Source organism: Dipodomys merriami, unplaced genomic scaffold (assembly GCF_024711535.1).
Source record: "Dipodomys merriami isolate MVZ:Mamm:240054 unplaced genomic scaffold, mDipMer1.0.p SCAF_34, whole genome shotgun sequence".
Taxonomy (NCBI): domain Eukaryota; kingdom Metazoa; phylum Chordata; class Mammalia; order Rodentia; family Heteromyidae; genus Dipodomys; species Dipodomys merriami.
Window position 1 is genome coordinate 13,313,772 of NW_027204937.1, and position 15,446 is coordinate 13,329,217.

At 48.9% G+C, this 15,446-nt stretch overlaps 1 protein-coding gene across 1 annotated transcript; it reads left to right on the forward strand.

Annotated features, from left to right (window-relative positions):
• Positions 1-1,610: 1,610 nt before the first annotated feature.
• LOC138803411 (E3 ubiquitin-protein ligase HECTD3) lies at positions 1,611-10,532 on the forward strand. Its single transcript, XM_069987376.1, has 21 exons — positions 1,611-2,012; positions 2,177-2,337; positions 2,827-2,919; positions 2,999-3,134; positions 3,440-3,555; positions 3,649-3,762; positions 3,906-3,988; positions 4,644-4,809; positions 5,001-5,082; positions 6,052-6,234; positions 6,387-6,439; positions 6,626-6,690; positions 6,827-6,930; positions 7,173-7,292; positions 7,406-7,495; positions 8,382-8,588; positions 8,812-8,941; positions 9,038-9,112; positions 9,226-9,307; positions 9,401-9,472; positions 9,589-10,532. Exons 1-21 carry the CDS (start codon positions 1,644-1,646, stop codon positions 9,671-9,673), a joined length of 2,586 nt encoding a protein of 861 aa, XP_069843477.1. The 5' UTR covers positions 1,611-1,643; the 3' UTR covers positions 9,674-10,532.
• The last annotated feature ends 4,914 nt before the right edge of the window (positions 10,533-15,446 follow it).

Consider the following 15,446-nt stretch of genomic DNA (forward strand, 5'->3'; position numbering starts at 1 on the left):
CCTTCCTGGCTTGATCCTTGGACGGCGCCATGTTGAAAGTCACGTGACGTGACCACAGTGACAGCTCCGGGGCTGCCCTCGCTGTTGCCGGTAGGACCCTGACTTTCTCACCGTAAAGTCCAGTGTTACGGCGCAAAAACAAACGCTCCGCAGAAATAACTTCGTTATAACTACATTGTAAAGTGGCATGAGGAATTCGTTCTCATGGGACAGTCTAGCAATCCCAAAGGCTTAGCCTAAGACTCTCTTCACATCCACTCTCCAAATGATTCGAACAATCGTATCCAGTAGGCAGTCAGAGAATGATACAACAAGGTTGTACAAGGAACTAAAATTTGTTATATTGTATATTACCTCGTGAGAGCTAGGATCTATAGCAGGTGCCTTGCGTGCTGAGCAAGGCAGCTTCTCCCTTTAAGGAATTACCGACTGCTCAGTCAATCTAATGGGGAAACAAACCGGCAACTGTTGAAGTGAATAAGGATTACCAATGTACTGGGATTTGGAGGAACAATGACTATCTAGAGTGACTCCTCAGTGGCCAGGTAAGGGGTCATTCTTCCAAACATTTTAGTAACATGCTCCTAGGGTCTAATGTATTTTAGAATGTCTATGATTGTAATATGATTCATGGAAGAAGGAGGCAAAAAGAGGAGGTCTGAGAGCCAGAAAAATGGTTGTTATAAGAATCCAGTTTATTAGATGGGGTATTGGTTTGAAAGAGGGTAGTAGCAGTGGAGATAGAAATAGTAGTATAGAGCGCTAATGGCTCACGCCTGTAATCCTAGCTACTCAGGAGGCTGAGATTTTAGGATCGTAGTTCGAAGCCAGCCAGAGCAGAAAGGTCCGTGAGACTAACACCCCCCCCACACACACACACACACCTTCGTGGTGCTTGAACTCTGGGCCTGGGCGCTGTCCCTCAGCTCTGTTAGCAAAAGGCTCGCACTCTATCACTTAAGCTACAGTGACACGTCTGGTTTTCTGGTGCTTAATTGGAGTTACGAGTATCACAGACTTTCCTGCCCGGGCTGGCTTTGAACCACGATCCTCAGCTCTCAGACTCCTGAGTAGCTAGAATTACAGACGTGAGCCACACTCGCCCAGCTCTGTGTAAGACTCTTATCTCCAATTAACCACCAGAAAACCAGAAGTCTTGAACTAAGAAGCTCAGGGACAGCTCCCAGGCCCTAAGTTCAAGCACCACGACAGACAAAAACAAAACAAAAGAATGATAGCAGTGAGCTGGTCGTAGCAGCCCAGTATTGTCCAGTATTCCGGTGGCTGAGGAGCCAGCCTGGGCTGCTACACAGTGAGGTCCTATCTTAAAAAGAGAGAGACAGAGAGAGAAAAACAACCATAGTGGTAGTCATGGGAATAGAAAGTGAGTATTGGAAAGTGATCAGATAAGATCCACCAAGCTTGGGTTTTGCTGGGGTGAGCGCTGCACAGACCTAGACTTAATCGTCGAATGACAATCTGAGTATTCTATTCGGCGGAAGTGGGGTGTGCGCTTAGTCCAGGGCATACGGTAAAGGTTGGCGGAGGCGGGGCAGGGCGCGGCGGGGAGCTGGGCTCCCTCCCGGAGCCGCGGCACCCGGCGCCGGCTTGCCCCTGGCTCTCCCCTCAGCGACTACTTCGCCATGGCCGGCCCGGGTCCGGGCGCGGCCCTCGAGTCCCCGCGGCAGCTGCTGGGCCGCATACGCTTTTTGGCTGAGGCAGCACGAAGTCTCCGCGCCGGGCGGCCGCTGCCAGCGGCGCTGGCTTTCGTGCCCCGAGAAGTGCTCTACAAGCTCTACAAGGACCCCGCGGGACCGTCGCGCGTGCTGCTGCCGGTGTGGGAGGCAGAGGGCCTGGGGCTGCGTGTGGGTGCCGCGGGCCCAGCCCCCGGAGCCGGCTCGGGGCCCCTCCGCGCCGCGCGGGACAGCATCGAGCTCCGGCGCGGTGCCTGCGTGCGAACCACCGGCGAGGAGCTGTGCAACGGCCACGGGCTCTGGGTGAAGCTCACGAAGGTGCGCTCTCGCTTCCGGGACCCCGCAAAAGACCCTGAAACCCGGGGAACTTCCTGGCTGTTCCCTTTCCCTGCCCTCTCTTGAGCTGACATGGCATTTGGTGCCCTTTGCCCCTGGGCTGGGCAGTTCCCTGATGGCTGTCCCCTCCGGGCGCGTCCCTGCAGGAGCAGCTGGCGGAACACCTGGGTGACTGCGGGTTGGACGAAGGCTGGCTCCTGGTGTGCCGCCCGGCGGAGGGCGGGGCCCGCCTCGTACCCATAGACACGCCGGACCACCTCCAGCGGCAGCAGCAGCTCTTTGGCGTGGACTACCGGCCGGTGCTCAGGTCCTGCAACCGACGGAAGAGGGGCTTGCGGTCAGATAGTCGGGCACTGAGGGTTTCGGAACACTTCATGTAATGGGGGTGTACTATTAGGACGAAGGCAGGGTTAAGAGCAGGAAGGAACAAAACCTAAAGGGAGCTGGAGTGGAACTTTTCGAGGCTTGGAGCTAGAGCTCAGGAGAATGCTCTAGATCCAGGGGATGTTGTGCTGCCCGCTGATCTCCCCACCCCATCACACACACACACACACACACACACACACACACACACATACACACACACACACACACACACACACACACACCAATCCAATCCCCATTCTCTGCTCACAGATGGGAACAGGTAGTGGACACACACACACACACACGCACACACACACACACACACACACACACACACCCCAATCCATCACACACACACACACACACACACACACACACACACACACACACACACACACACACCAATCCAATCCCCATTCTCTGCTCACAGATGGGAACAGGTGGTGGACCTGACATATTCACATCGCCTGGGATCGAAGCCTCAGCCAGCCGAGGCTTACACAGAAGCTGTACAAAGGCTACTGTGAGTGAGCTGGGATGAGATGGGGAGGAGGGAGCTCCAGGTCTGAGTCCGACCTAATTAAGGGCTTGGAATTACTTAGCTATGTGCCCCCAACATGGACCTACGAGTGCGACGAAGACCTGATCCACTTCTTGTATGACCACCTGGGCAAGGAGGATGAGAACCTGGGTAGTGTGAAGCAGTATGTGGAGAGCATAGATGTTTCGTCCTATACGGTGGGTGCTGGGATTCTTCCTGCTTGAAGCAAGGTGTAGCCGTACCCCTTAAAGCTAGAATCAAACTCCCATCTCCAAACCAGGGCCAAACCAACAGTCCCACAGGCCACACTCAGCCCAGCTCCTCATCTTGGAAATTCTATAGAAAACCCCAGACACTTTCCTAGCCCACCCCCATGCTCACCCTATATTAGTTGCCCCTTTAGCCCAACTGTACCACTTTCTCTTATGTTCCTTGGCCCAAAGCACATGCCCAGAGCAAAGGTGAGGCTAACCTCTGACTCCACTTCCCTATTCCTCTCTAGGAGGAGTTCAATGTGTCCTGTCTGACAGACAGCAACGCAGATACCTACTGGGAAAGTGATGGGTCTCAGTGCCAGCACTGGGTACGGCTTACCATGAAGAAGGGCACCATTGTCAAGTTAGTAAGCTCTGGTCAGGACAGGGTGGGTGAGCCATATATATGCCTATGTATTCACAGAAATGTACCCAGGTGTATTTTCTAACCCCTCAGGAAGCTGCTACTCACAGTGGATACCACAGACGACAACTTTATGCCTAAGCGAGTGGTGGTGTATGGGGGTGAAGGAGACAATCTTAAGAAGCTGAGTGACGTGAGCATTGACGAGTGAGCAAGCTGGCCTGGGGTGGGAGATGGGGCATGATCTTAGCAATAAGACCAGGCCTAGCTTGGATGCTTAAATTTTGGTGGGACCTCAGCAAGGACTGAGGAGGAGGTATCTGAAGTGCCTCACACCTGTCTCTTCTCAGGACCTTGATTGGAGATGTCTGCGTCTTAGAGGACATGACAGTTCACCTACCTATCATTGAGATCCGTATTGTGGAATGCCGAGGTAGGGCTTATGTCTGTAAGAAGGGAAGGGGAGCCCAAGGTGTAGGATAGAAGCAGGTGACATTGAGGGTGAAGGGAAGGGGATGGACTTGGAAGGAGGGTGACACATGTTGGCAGAACTAACTCCATGATTTAAAGCCTAAGGCTTAAACCAGGTGGGAGACAGAAGTTGGAATTATATGAAAGAACTAAGTTGGGATCTACAGGCATTTCAACAGTATAGAGGTGGACAGGGAACCAGCAAGTATATAAATATCAAGTAAGAGAATGGGATCCCAAAGATCTCAAGTTTCTAGGAGCTAAGAATGACAAAAAGCTGAGCATTAAAAAGCCAGGTCTTGGCCGAGAACTGATGGCTCACGCCTGTAATCCTATCTACTCAGGAGGCTGAGATCTGAGGATTGTGGTTCAAAGCCAGACCCGGCAAGAAAGGCCCTGAAACTCTTATCTCCAACAAATCACCAGAAAACCGGAAGTGGCGCTATAGCTCAAGTGGTAGAACACTAGCCTTGAGCTGAAGAGCAGAAGGACAGTGCTCAGGCCCAGAGTTCAAGCCCCATGACTGACAAAAAAAAAAAAAAAAAAAAGCCAGGTCTGAGGACCAAAAAAAGGCAGCAGGTGCAATAAATGACCTTACTCTGACCTCTCCCCCACAGATGATGGGATTGATGTTCGTCTTCGAGGGGTCAAGATCAAGTCATCTAGACAGCGGGAACTAGGGCTAAATGCAGACCTGTTCCAGCCAGCCAGTCTGGTGCGATACCCACGCCTGGAAGGAACTGATCCAGAAATACTGTATCGCAGAGCTGTTCTACTGCAGAGGTGGCTATGGTCCTGGGCCTATAGGCCCCTTTCCTTCCCTCCATCCCTGAGTCTTGTGCATCAGCACAGAGGAGGCCCCAGAGTCTTATAGTATAAGTTATTCTGCTTCAAAAAGGATCAGATGTCTGCCACAATGTGTTGGGAAGTTGGGGATCTTACATCTATGCCAAACTCTTTACCTACTATCTCAGATTCATCAAGATCCTAGACAGTGTCCTGCACCATCTGGTACCTGCATGGGATCATACTCTAGGTACCTTCAGTGAGATTAAGGTGAGTCTGGCCTATCTGCTACTAGTCTGGGTGGTGGGCTTTTCTTCCTGCTCATCTTCAACAGAGAGGTCCTAAAATCTACCCTAGGGCTAGATCTTTATTGGGAACCAGGAAGAAAGCCAGACACAAATGATCAAAAAAGTACTTTGTGGAGAGGTGAAGGCTATTCCCCCAAATGAACGTGTTCAACATGTAAGAGTTAGGAGGAGGAGAGATGATACCCTAGCCAGAGCTTTCATAAAAGAGGTACCCTAGACACTTCTAGACGCTCCATATTATTTGAGAAAAAATGTGTAGATAGATGTATGGATGACTATGAGATGAGGCTGGAAAAACAGGCAAAAAGCAGAATTTGTTAGTCAGAGATCCTGAGGGCCAAGCTGAAAAGCAGGGATTTTTGTCCCAGGTCAGTAGAGCAATAAGAAAAATTTTGAAATAATGATACTGTTTGTTCATTTGTTTGTTTGTTTGTTTAAGAAAGCTCCCCCTGGTAGTTGCACTAAGAAAGGGACTGGGGCTGGGCACTAGTGGCTCATGCCTATAATCCTAGCTACTCAGAAGGCTGAGATCTGAGGATCATGGTTCGAAGCCATCCCAGGAAGAAAAGTCCATGAGACTCTTTATCTCCAATTAACCACCAGAAAACCAGACGTAATGCAGTGGCTCATAGTGGTGGAGTGCTAGCATTGAGCAAAAGAGCTCAGAGACAGTGCCCAGGCACTGAGTTGAAGCCCCAAGACTGACAAGGAAAGAAGAGAGAGAGAGAGAGAGAGAGAGAGAGAGAGAGAGAGAGAGAGAGAGAGAGAGAGAGAAGAAAAGAGATGGGGACAGGTGTGGGGGACAAGGACAGGTAATGATTAGGCTTGGACTTGGAAGGGTAAAATTGGATCCAGGTGTAGAGGAAAGTGCCAGGGCTTGGACAAATACTGACTGTCCACTGATCCTGCTGTGGCCATCTGTCATCACCAGCAAGTGAAACAGTTCCTACTGCTATCGCGCCAGCGGCCCAGTCTGGTGACCCAGTGCCTACGTGACTCAGAGAGCAGCAAGCCCAGCTTCATGCCTCGCCTGTATATCAACCGACGCCTTGCCATGGAACATCGTGCCTGTCCCTCTCGGGACCCTGCCTGCAAGAATGCAGTATTCACCCAGGTCTGGACCACTTGAGTTAGATCGAGGGAGGGTCAGTAAAGGATCTAGGCAGCTTGTTCAAAAGAGACCTGAGCCAGGTATTTGAGCAAGTGTGGAGCCAGGTTTTAACACAAACCTCCCTACAAATACTTCCTCTTTCCCCATCCCCCAAGGTTTATGAAGGCCTCAAGCCCTCTGACAAGTATGAAAAGCCCCTGGACTACAGGTATGCCTTGAGGGTAAGAGACACACAAGTATTCATAGGGGACACAAATGAACTCATACACCCATACCCCGCTCCTGGCATCTTCACCATTACCACTCTGTTAGCTCTTTTCCTGGTAATCTCTGGGTTGATGAATTGGCCTAAGTACTGGCCCACTTTAATGACAGAGATCCACTCCACTTACAGGTGGCCCATGCGCTATGACCAATGGTGGGAGTGTAAATTCATCGCAGAAGGCATCATTGACCAAGGTGAGGACCTAAGGAAGGATGAAACAAGACCGGCTTGTTGCCTCATTCAGTACTAAGAGGCTTTGGGAAGCCTGCTTTTAACCCCCACTATGGGTGCTAGGCTTTTTGTGTACCTAGCTAAGGTCTCTCATTTCAGGGGGTGGCTTCCGAGACAGCCTGGCAGATATGTCAGAAGAGCTGTGCCCTAGCTCAGCTGACACCCCTGTGCCTCTGCCCTTCTTTGTGCGAACAGCCAACCAGGTAATCTTCCTTCTAACCCCACCCCCACATTTCTGCTCTTCTGTCTCTGCAAATCTTCTAGGTACCAGATTGAGCTCGAGAAGGAGCAGAGGAGGTTATAAGATGTCGGGGGCAACTCAGGCAGACAGGGAGAAGAGGAACCTTCCTCTGCCCAGGAAGATTTTGGGGGAAGTTTTTGGTATGCTTCAGGTAGGAAAGTAGGGTCTACCAATACTGTGCTGACAGTTCTGTTTCTGGGACAGGGCAATGGCACTGGTGAAGCCCGAGATATGTATGTTCCCAATCCCTCCTGTCGAGATTTCGCCAAGTATGAGTGGATTGGACAGCTAATGGGGGCAGCCCTTCGGGGCAAGGAGTTCCTAGTGAGTAGCCTGATCTTCATCCCTCTTGGATCAGCCCTGGACTCTGAAAGTAAGGGGCCACTAAACTTGGCATGGCAGCTCAGGGTGATAAGATAGTACCATTTGTCACACAGGTTCTGGCTCTGCCTGGGTTTGTGTGGAAGCAGCTGTCTGGTGAGGAGGTGAGCTGGAGCAAGGACTTCCCAGCTGTGGACTCTGTGTTGGTGAGTAGGACTGGAACCAGTGTTTCCTCTCCTTAGACCTTAAAACTTGGTACTCCCCCAGGACTTTTCTGCACTTCACCCTCTTCTGCTGTACACATGCTCCTCTCCATTCCCATAGACTACCATGATTTCATTTACTATCTGAACCCTAAAACTATACAATCCCTCAAATCCTGACCTCCAGCTCCTGGGACTGCACCTGCATTCTGGACATTCGTCTCAAGATGGCGCACTTGAGGCTCATGGCTTCCTCCCTGTTCCAAGCTAGCACTATTGTTAACCCTCCCTATGCCACAGCCCTCGGTGTGATTCTTCACTCCTTCCTCATCCCCACATTGAGCTAGTCTCCCTCTAGGATATTTTTCTTTCTCTCGTCTCACTCCGATCCCCCAGGTTCAGGCCATCTTTCCTTCTGCCCTAAACATTGCAAAAACTAGTAATTTATTTTTCTATCCTTGTTTAAATTCTTTGACAGCTCTGCCCAGGACTTGCGACAAAGCAGCCTCTGACAAGGCTTTACATGACCCCTGTATCTCTTGCTAAACATGGGGTCACATTTGGGCTCCTGACAAACCTTTCTCAGGCCTTTTGCTTTCAGCTTTGTCCAAGATATTTTCTCCTCTGAGTCCCTTATAGCCCACCTAATTCCCAGTCATAATTTAGGTGTCAGCTCAAGTATCATTTCTTACAGCTGCCCTCCCTAGCTTCTACTGCTTCTTAGATGTTATCTTGGTATTTCTACAACCTTGTACCAGTCCCCTCACTCCCCAATGCCTGCCTGAGGACTGCCTTACCTGTTGCCTCTGTTTCCCCATGAACATCTTGAGGAAAAACAGAATGTCTCTCCAATGAAAAGCTGACTTCCCTGCCTCACCCTAATCCTCAGGTGAAGCTCCTGGAAGTGATGGAAGGAATGGACAGGGAAACATTCGAGTTCAAGTTTGGAAAGGAACTAACCTTCACCACCGTACTGAGTGACCAGCAGGTTGTGGAGCTGATTCCTGGGGGCACAGGCATCGTGGTGGGATATGAAGACCGTTCTCGTTTCATCCAACTGGTGCAGAAGGCACGGCTAGAGGAGAGCAAGGAGCAGGTAGTAGCTAGAGGCCAGTAGAGCAGAGAACTTTGGACTATCCTAAGCTCCAGGTCCTAATGACAAAAGCCAAGGCTAATAGGCCACCAGTACCAATCCTAGAAACTCAGGCTCCTATCATAACCGTGCCCCCACAATAGTGATCAGGGTACAGAGATGCCCTGGTGTGCTCAGAGAATGGTGCCCTTTCTCCCAACTCGGCTTCTTGTCCCTTCATTCCCAGGTGGCAGCTATGCAGGCAGGTCTGCTGAAAGTAGTACCACAAGCTGTGCTGGACTTGCTGACCTGGCAAGAGTTAGAGAAGAAGGTGTGTGGGGACCCAGAGGTCACTGTGGATGCTCTGCGCAAGCTCAGTGAGTTCCAGGCAATGGGGAGGTGAAGCTCACTGTAGGACTGAAGGACTGGGTTGAGTGATACCTAAGAATGAATTCTGGTCTTGTCCTCTTCAGCTCGGTTTGAGGACTTTGAGCCATCTGATACCCGTGTGCAGTATTTCTGGGAGGCACTGAACAATTTCACCAATGGTCAGTGAAGGAGAGCAGTGTGGACTTTGCCTTTGGGATACAGTTAGGGTAGAAGTTATCAAACCTCCCTCCCTCACCATTAGTGCCAGCTGATTTCCTTCTCTTCCACCCAGAGGACCGGAGCCGCTTCCTGCGCTTTGTCACGGGCCGCAGTCGCCTACCAGCACGGATCTACATCTATCCAGACAAGCTAGGGTGAGTATACGTGCAGCAAGGAGGACCAAAGGGAGCCCCTGACAAACATGCCTCTACAGATCTTCCTAATTTGTGGCCCCTCAACACCCCCAGCTATGAGACTACAGATGCGCTGCCCGAGTCTTCCACCTGCTCCAGTACCCTTTTCCTACCACACTATGTCAGGTGAGTTTTCCTAGGCTCAGGCCTGAGGTCAGCATCCTCAGTGTGGTGCCCAAACTGGAGCCCCCTTGCTCCTGGGAGTAGGGTGGAGGGGCCTGACTGAGTCCCCACCCCCACAGCGCCAAGGTGTGCGAGGAGAAGCTCCGCTATGCCGCCTACAATTGTGTGGCCATCGATACCGACATGAGCCCCTGGGAGGAGTGAGGCGGTGTCCACCGCCCTCCCAGAAATGAACACACAGCTGGGGGTCTGTGCTCCATACCAAGTTGATATGTTGAGAAACCCACAGGGTCGCACAGAGTACCTGCTGCTCCTATGAATGTAGTTGGAGCCAGGGTGATGGGTGGACAGTGGTCCAGCCCTGCAGATCCACAGCCCTCCTCGTGCTAGGGCTTGTTTCCTGAGGAAGAGAGAATCTTCCACAAGCCCAGCACAAGCTGCCAGGCCTGAGCTACTTGAAGGGGGCCAGTCTGCTCCTCATCCCGTGGACTTTGATTCCATTTTCTGTTCCACCTGTTTTTCTTCTGACTTCAAGCTGTGGCTCAAACTTTTCAAAACCTTGAAGAGCAGTGTATTTTTCTCCTCAAGCAAATAGCCAAGGGTGGACAGGAATGATGGTCATCCTCCTTGGTCATCTACCCCCCAAAAATATTCAGTGGATGAACATCCCCCCCTTCACATTCTGGCCTTTCCCTCCTATCCCTCCATGCCAGAGGTGTGGGCTTTGTCCTTTCATAACTCAATCTTGATTGACAAAGTGCCACCACCCTCCCTGGCTCAGAACTTCCATCTACCGAACATCAGCTCTTTGCTATATCCACTCCATATCCACCAGTACTGCAGCATCTCCAGCCCATTCCTCATTATGCAGATTAAAGACACTTAAGATCTCTCCAAGATTTTCTTTACCCTACTCTAAAGTAAAGCCTAGACTCCAAACTAGTTCCTAGGGCTGTGTACGCCCCTTACCAGCCCTCCCTCCCTTGAAAGCCTCGGTGACACTCCTTCAAAAGAAAGACTTGCACATGGGAAAATTGAATAAATGGATTTCCTTCAGAATGTGTTTTTGGGCTCCTAGGGTTTGTGTTTGTTGGGTTTCCTACTAGGATCAAAAAGAACCTGGAGAGTTGGGTGCTAGCTCACTCCTGTAATCCTACTCAGAAGGCTGAGATCTGAGGATCACTGTTTGAAGCTGAAAATATGTGAGATTCTTATCTGTAATTAATCACCAAAAACCTGAGAGCAGAGCTGTGGTTCAGGTGATAGAACACTAGCCTTGAGTAAGAAAAGCACAGGGACAACACCTAGGCTCTGAATTCAAGTCCCAGGACTAGCACAAAAAAAAAAAAAAAAAAAACCACTTAAGAGAGTCAGACACTGGTGGCTCACACCTGTGATCCTAGCTACTCAGGAGACTGAGATCTAAGGATCATGGTTCACAGCCAGCCCAGACAGAAAAGTCCATGAGATTCTTTCTCCAATTAGCCTACATAAAAACCCTGGAAGTGGGGGTGTGGCTCAAATGGTAGAGCAGCAGCCTTGAGGGATAAAAACCCAAGCAAAAGAGTGAGGCCATGACAAGCCCTATTATTGCCAGAGAGGCAGAGAGGGTTAAAGGGAGAGGGAGAAAGGGTAGGGGGAGGGAGAAAGAAGAAAAAAAGAAAAAGAAAGGAAAAAAGAGAGAGGAAAGAAGACCTAGAGAATTGCTATGTCCTGGAAGACCTTTGGTAATTAGTGCTCTGCTGGTACCAAAGACATGCATGCCTAATAGGAGTGGTGGTACTGGGTGACCCTATTTCACCTGCAGTTAAATGCAGTTAAATCAGAAAAGATAAAGCCTAGTCTGTCATCTTCTGAGTGGGTGTATTGTGACTTGGAGGATAGAAGTCTACTTCTTGAATCAAAGGGGCAGAAAAATGTCATATCATAGAGGGCAAAGCTTTGGAATGGCTGACAAGACAACCAGGTGAGGATTTTGACACAAATAACATCATTCCTAAGCATCTACCACTTGCCATGCAGTTAAGATACAGAGACCTCATGGGGGTACAGCCTCTCACCAGGGGAACAATCATACCCTCAATCTTCAGGCCCGGATGTCTCAGTGGATCCAATGTGAGACAGTGTAAGGCAAGTTGCCAGTTGCCCACTTTGCAATTTATGCTTAGGTGGTTGTCCTCGAAGGCTCATTCTGATGCTACCTTAGCATCAAGCACTAGGTGAGCTCCTAAGAGTTGTATTGCATATTTGTCCAGGCCTATCTCCATATAATTTTGTGACCAACACCCAGCTCAGCCTCCTAGGAAACTTCTACTCTACTTCTAGTACCTACCTCCTGCCTCCCCCCAATCCCTGCTCCTTGGATGGTCCCCTGGAAACTGACACACATTCCCTCTCCTTCTCCCTCTCCCTCCTTTCCTCCCTCCCTCTCTCCCTCTCTCTCTGTCTCTTTCTCTCTCTCTCCTTCTCTCCCTCTCTCTCTGACTTTCCTTTCTCTTTGAGAGCTGCAGCAGTAGGAATCTAAGAGGCTTCCTACCCCACTCAGAGCTGCTCTTCTGCTCTTCCTAGCAAAGCTCCTGTGGAAGGGCTATCTTCTCTGGCCTTCAGTGAAGGCCCTGGTGTTCATGTCCTGTGTCTGCTAGTAGCCCTATGTCTTCAATCTCTTATACTGTTTATTTTTAGTCTGCTTTCCATTATTCATTCATCCATTCAGCAGCAAGTATGGAACACCTATGTCAGGCACCATTGGAGGCTAAAACACTGATTATTTTTGTCTTCATGAATTTAACAGGTGAGATATAGAACATATTAAGCAAGAAAATGCATAGAATAGTTCTAATCAATGGAGTTCAATGAGATACCTTCTCTCCCCCACCCCCTTCCATACTTTAAATTCAAGGCCTCACACTTAACACTCAAACACTTGAGCCACAAACCTAGCCCTTTTTGGCTTTGGTTGTTTTTTGTTTTTTTGTTTTTGTTTTTTTTGGGGGTCCAGTCGTGGGGCCTGAACTCTGGGCCTGGGCACTGTCCCTCAGCTCTTCAGCTCAAGGCTAGCGCTCTACCACTGAGCTGGCTTTTTTTCTTTTTTGCTTACGTGGAGCTGAGGAATGGAACCCAAGCTCTACCATTGAGCCACCTTCCCAGCCCGGCTTTGGTTGTTTTTATGATAAGGTCTCATTTTTTTTTTTTTTTTTACCTGAACCACAGTCCTGTTTATATTTTCCATTGTAACTAGGGTAACTGTGAGAATCACCATATTTAGCCTTTTTCAGTTGAGATAAACTCCTGTGAACTTTTTTCACCTTGAACTATGATCCTTTTGATATCAGCCTCTTGAGTATGTAAATGATCTACTGGGCCTGACTAGTTCTTTTTCTACAAAGTCTCATATCTTTTGCTGTAGCTGGCGTGCACTGTGATCTTCCTACTTTTTTTTTTTTTCTGGTGGTTAGTTGGAGATAAGAGTCTCATGGACTTTCTTGACCTGGCTGGCTTTGAACCATGATCCTCAAATCTTAGCCTCCTGAGTAGCTCGGATTATAGGTGTGAGCCACCGGCACCCTCCTATCTTCCTACTTTTACTTTTCAAGTAGTTAGGATTACAGACATGAGCCACTGGCCCAACTGAAATACTTCATTCTTAGTGAGAGTGACTGAGGCCCCCTGAGAATCAACTAAGTCCTGTGTTATAATCTGATGTGTTGATTGTTTCCTCTCATATGTGGAGTCTCACATATAGTTTCAAAATGAAGCCCATTATTTTATACAATATATGCTAATAAACATATAAAAAGCTGGGCACTTGTGGCTTATGCCCATAATCCTAGCTACTCAGGAAGCTGAGATCTGAGGATTATTGTTTGAAGCCAGCCCTGGCAGGAAAGTCCATGAGACTTTTATCTCCATTTAAGTACAAAAACAAAATCTAGAAATAGAGATGTGGCTTAAGTGGTAGAGTACTAGCTTTGAGCACAAAAGCTCAGGGACAGTGCCCAAGCTCTGAGTTCAAGCCCTAGAACCAACACACACACACACACACACACACACACACACTTAACCAATTAGCTTAGAACATTAATATCTACATCATTAACGTTTTTTGTTTTTGTTTTTTTTTGCCAGTCCTGGGGCTTGAACTCAGGGCCTGAGCACTGTCCCTGAGCTTCTTTTTTTGCTCAAGTCTAGCACTCTACCACTTGAGCCACAGCGCCACTTCCAGCTTTTTCTGTTTATGTGGTACTGAGGAATAGAATCCAGGGCTTGATGCCTGCTGGGCAAGCACTCTACTATTAAGCCATATTCCCAGACCCATTAACTTTAAAACCACCAACGTTGAAAATTCTGTATATACTCCAAAAGAAATACTGAAGTCCTGGTTAGTGAAAAGTCCAAGTTTTTGGTTAGAGAATGCTGCCTCATTCTCTCACTAACTTATCATTAATCTCTTAGGGAACCACTAGATTTATATACAAAAACAAAACGTAATGTCTTGCAATTAATTGCCAAAGTGGAGGGCTTTTTTTTCATTTTTATCTTACCCAGCATTCTAATAACAATTCCCTGCCCCCCTGACAAATCCACAGCCAGATGAAATTGATAAATATTATGATGTGGCCAGCAAAGTCCCAAAGAGAGATCTCTAGAAGACTGTGGGAAATCTTTGACTCAAGGCCCAACTTTGTTTCTCACAGTTCAGAGTTTGCCCTTCTGAACCTGCCCCTTCCCTCTTAAATTCCATGTGTATGCATTTGTGTGCACACCCACACCCACATACACACATCCTTGGGGAAGAAATCAGAATCACTATGAACAGAAAATAGACATTATAAGGAGCAGCCTGTATTTAGTAAGCATTTATTATTTCCTATACTTAAATAATAGTACATAATAAGCATGAGGCTAGACACAGGAGTAATAATATGGGTTGACATAAACTTCAAAAGAAGACCAACAGCAAGGCACTGGTGGTTCATGCCTATAATCCTAGCTACTCAGGAGGCTGAGATCAAATTTTTAAAGTCAGCCTGAGCAGGAAAGTCCAAGATATTCTTTTTTTTTTGTGTGTGTGTGTGTCATGTGGCCTGAACTCTGGGTCTGGGCACTATTCCTCAGCTCTTCAGCTCAGGGCTAGTGCTCTATCACTTGAGCCATAGTGCTACTTCCGGCTTTTTCTGCTTATGTGGTGCTGAGGAATCGAACCCAGGGCCTCATGCATGCAAGGAAAGTACTCTACCACTGAGCCACCTTTGCAGCCCAAGTATTACTTTACTTTTTTTTTTTTTTTTATGGTTGTGGGTCTTGAACTCTGGGCCTGGGCAGAGCTCTTCAGCTCAAGGTGAGTGCTCTACCATTTGAACCACAGCACCACTTCTCAAGATATTCTTTTTTGTGTGTGGGGGGGTCCTGGTTGTGGGGCCTGAACTCTGGGCCTGGGTGCTGCCTCTCAGCTCTTCAGCTTAAGGCTAGCATGCTACCACTTGAGCCACAGTACCACTTCCGGCTTTTTTTTTCTTTTTCTTTTTTTTTTTTTTTGGTCAGCCGTGGGGCTTGAACTCTGGGCCTGGGCGCTGTCCCTCAGCTCTTCAGCTCAAGGCGCGCGCTCTACCACTTGAGCTACAGCGCCATTTCCGGTTTTCTGGTGGTTTATTGGAGATAAGAGTCTCACGGTCTCTCCTGCCCGGGCTGGCTTTGAACCGCGATCCTCAGATCTCAGCCTCCTGAGTAGCTAGGATTACAGGCGTGAGCCACCAGCGCCCGGCAGCCCAGCTTTTTTCTTTTTGCTTATGTGGTGCTGAGGAATCGAACCCAGGGCCTCAGGCATGCAAGGCAAGCGCTCTACCACTGAGCCACCTTCCCAGCCCAAGATATTATTTTCTCTAATAAACTACTCAGAAAAAGCCAGAAGTAAGCTGTGACTCAAGAGACAGAGCACTAGCCTTGAATAAAAGAAGTTCAGGAAGAGCACCCAGGTCCT

What these genes read in the sequence shown, in the direction of transcription:
- LOC138803411 (XM_069987376.1), top strand. Translation starts at nt 1,644, where the DNA reads ATGGCCGGCCCGGGTCCGGGCGCGGCCCTCGAGTCCCCGCGGCAGCTG. An exon ending in AGAGCTGTTCTACTGCAGAG is followed by an intron (nt 4,810 to 5,000) that starts GTGGCTATGGTC and finishes CTACTATCTCAG; the next exon opens with ATTCATCAAGATCCTAGACA. An exon ending in GGATGCTCTGCGCAAGCTCA is followed by an intron (nt 8,942 to 9,037) that starts GTGAGTTCCAGG and finishes TGTCCTCTTCAG; the next exon opens with CTCGGTTTGAGGACTTTGAG.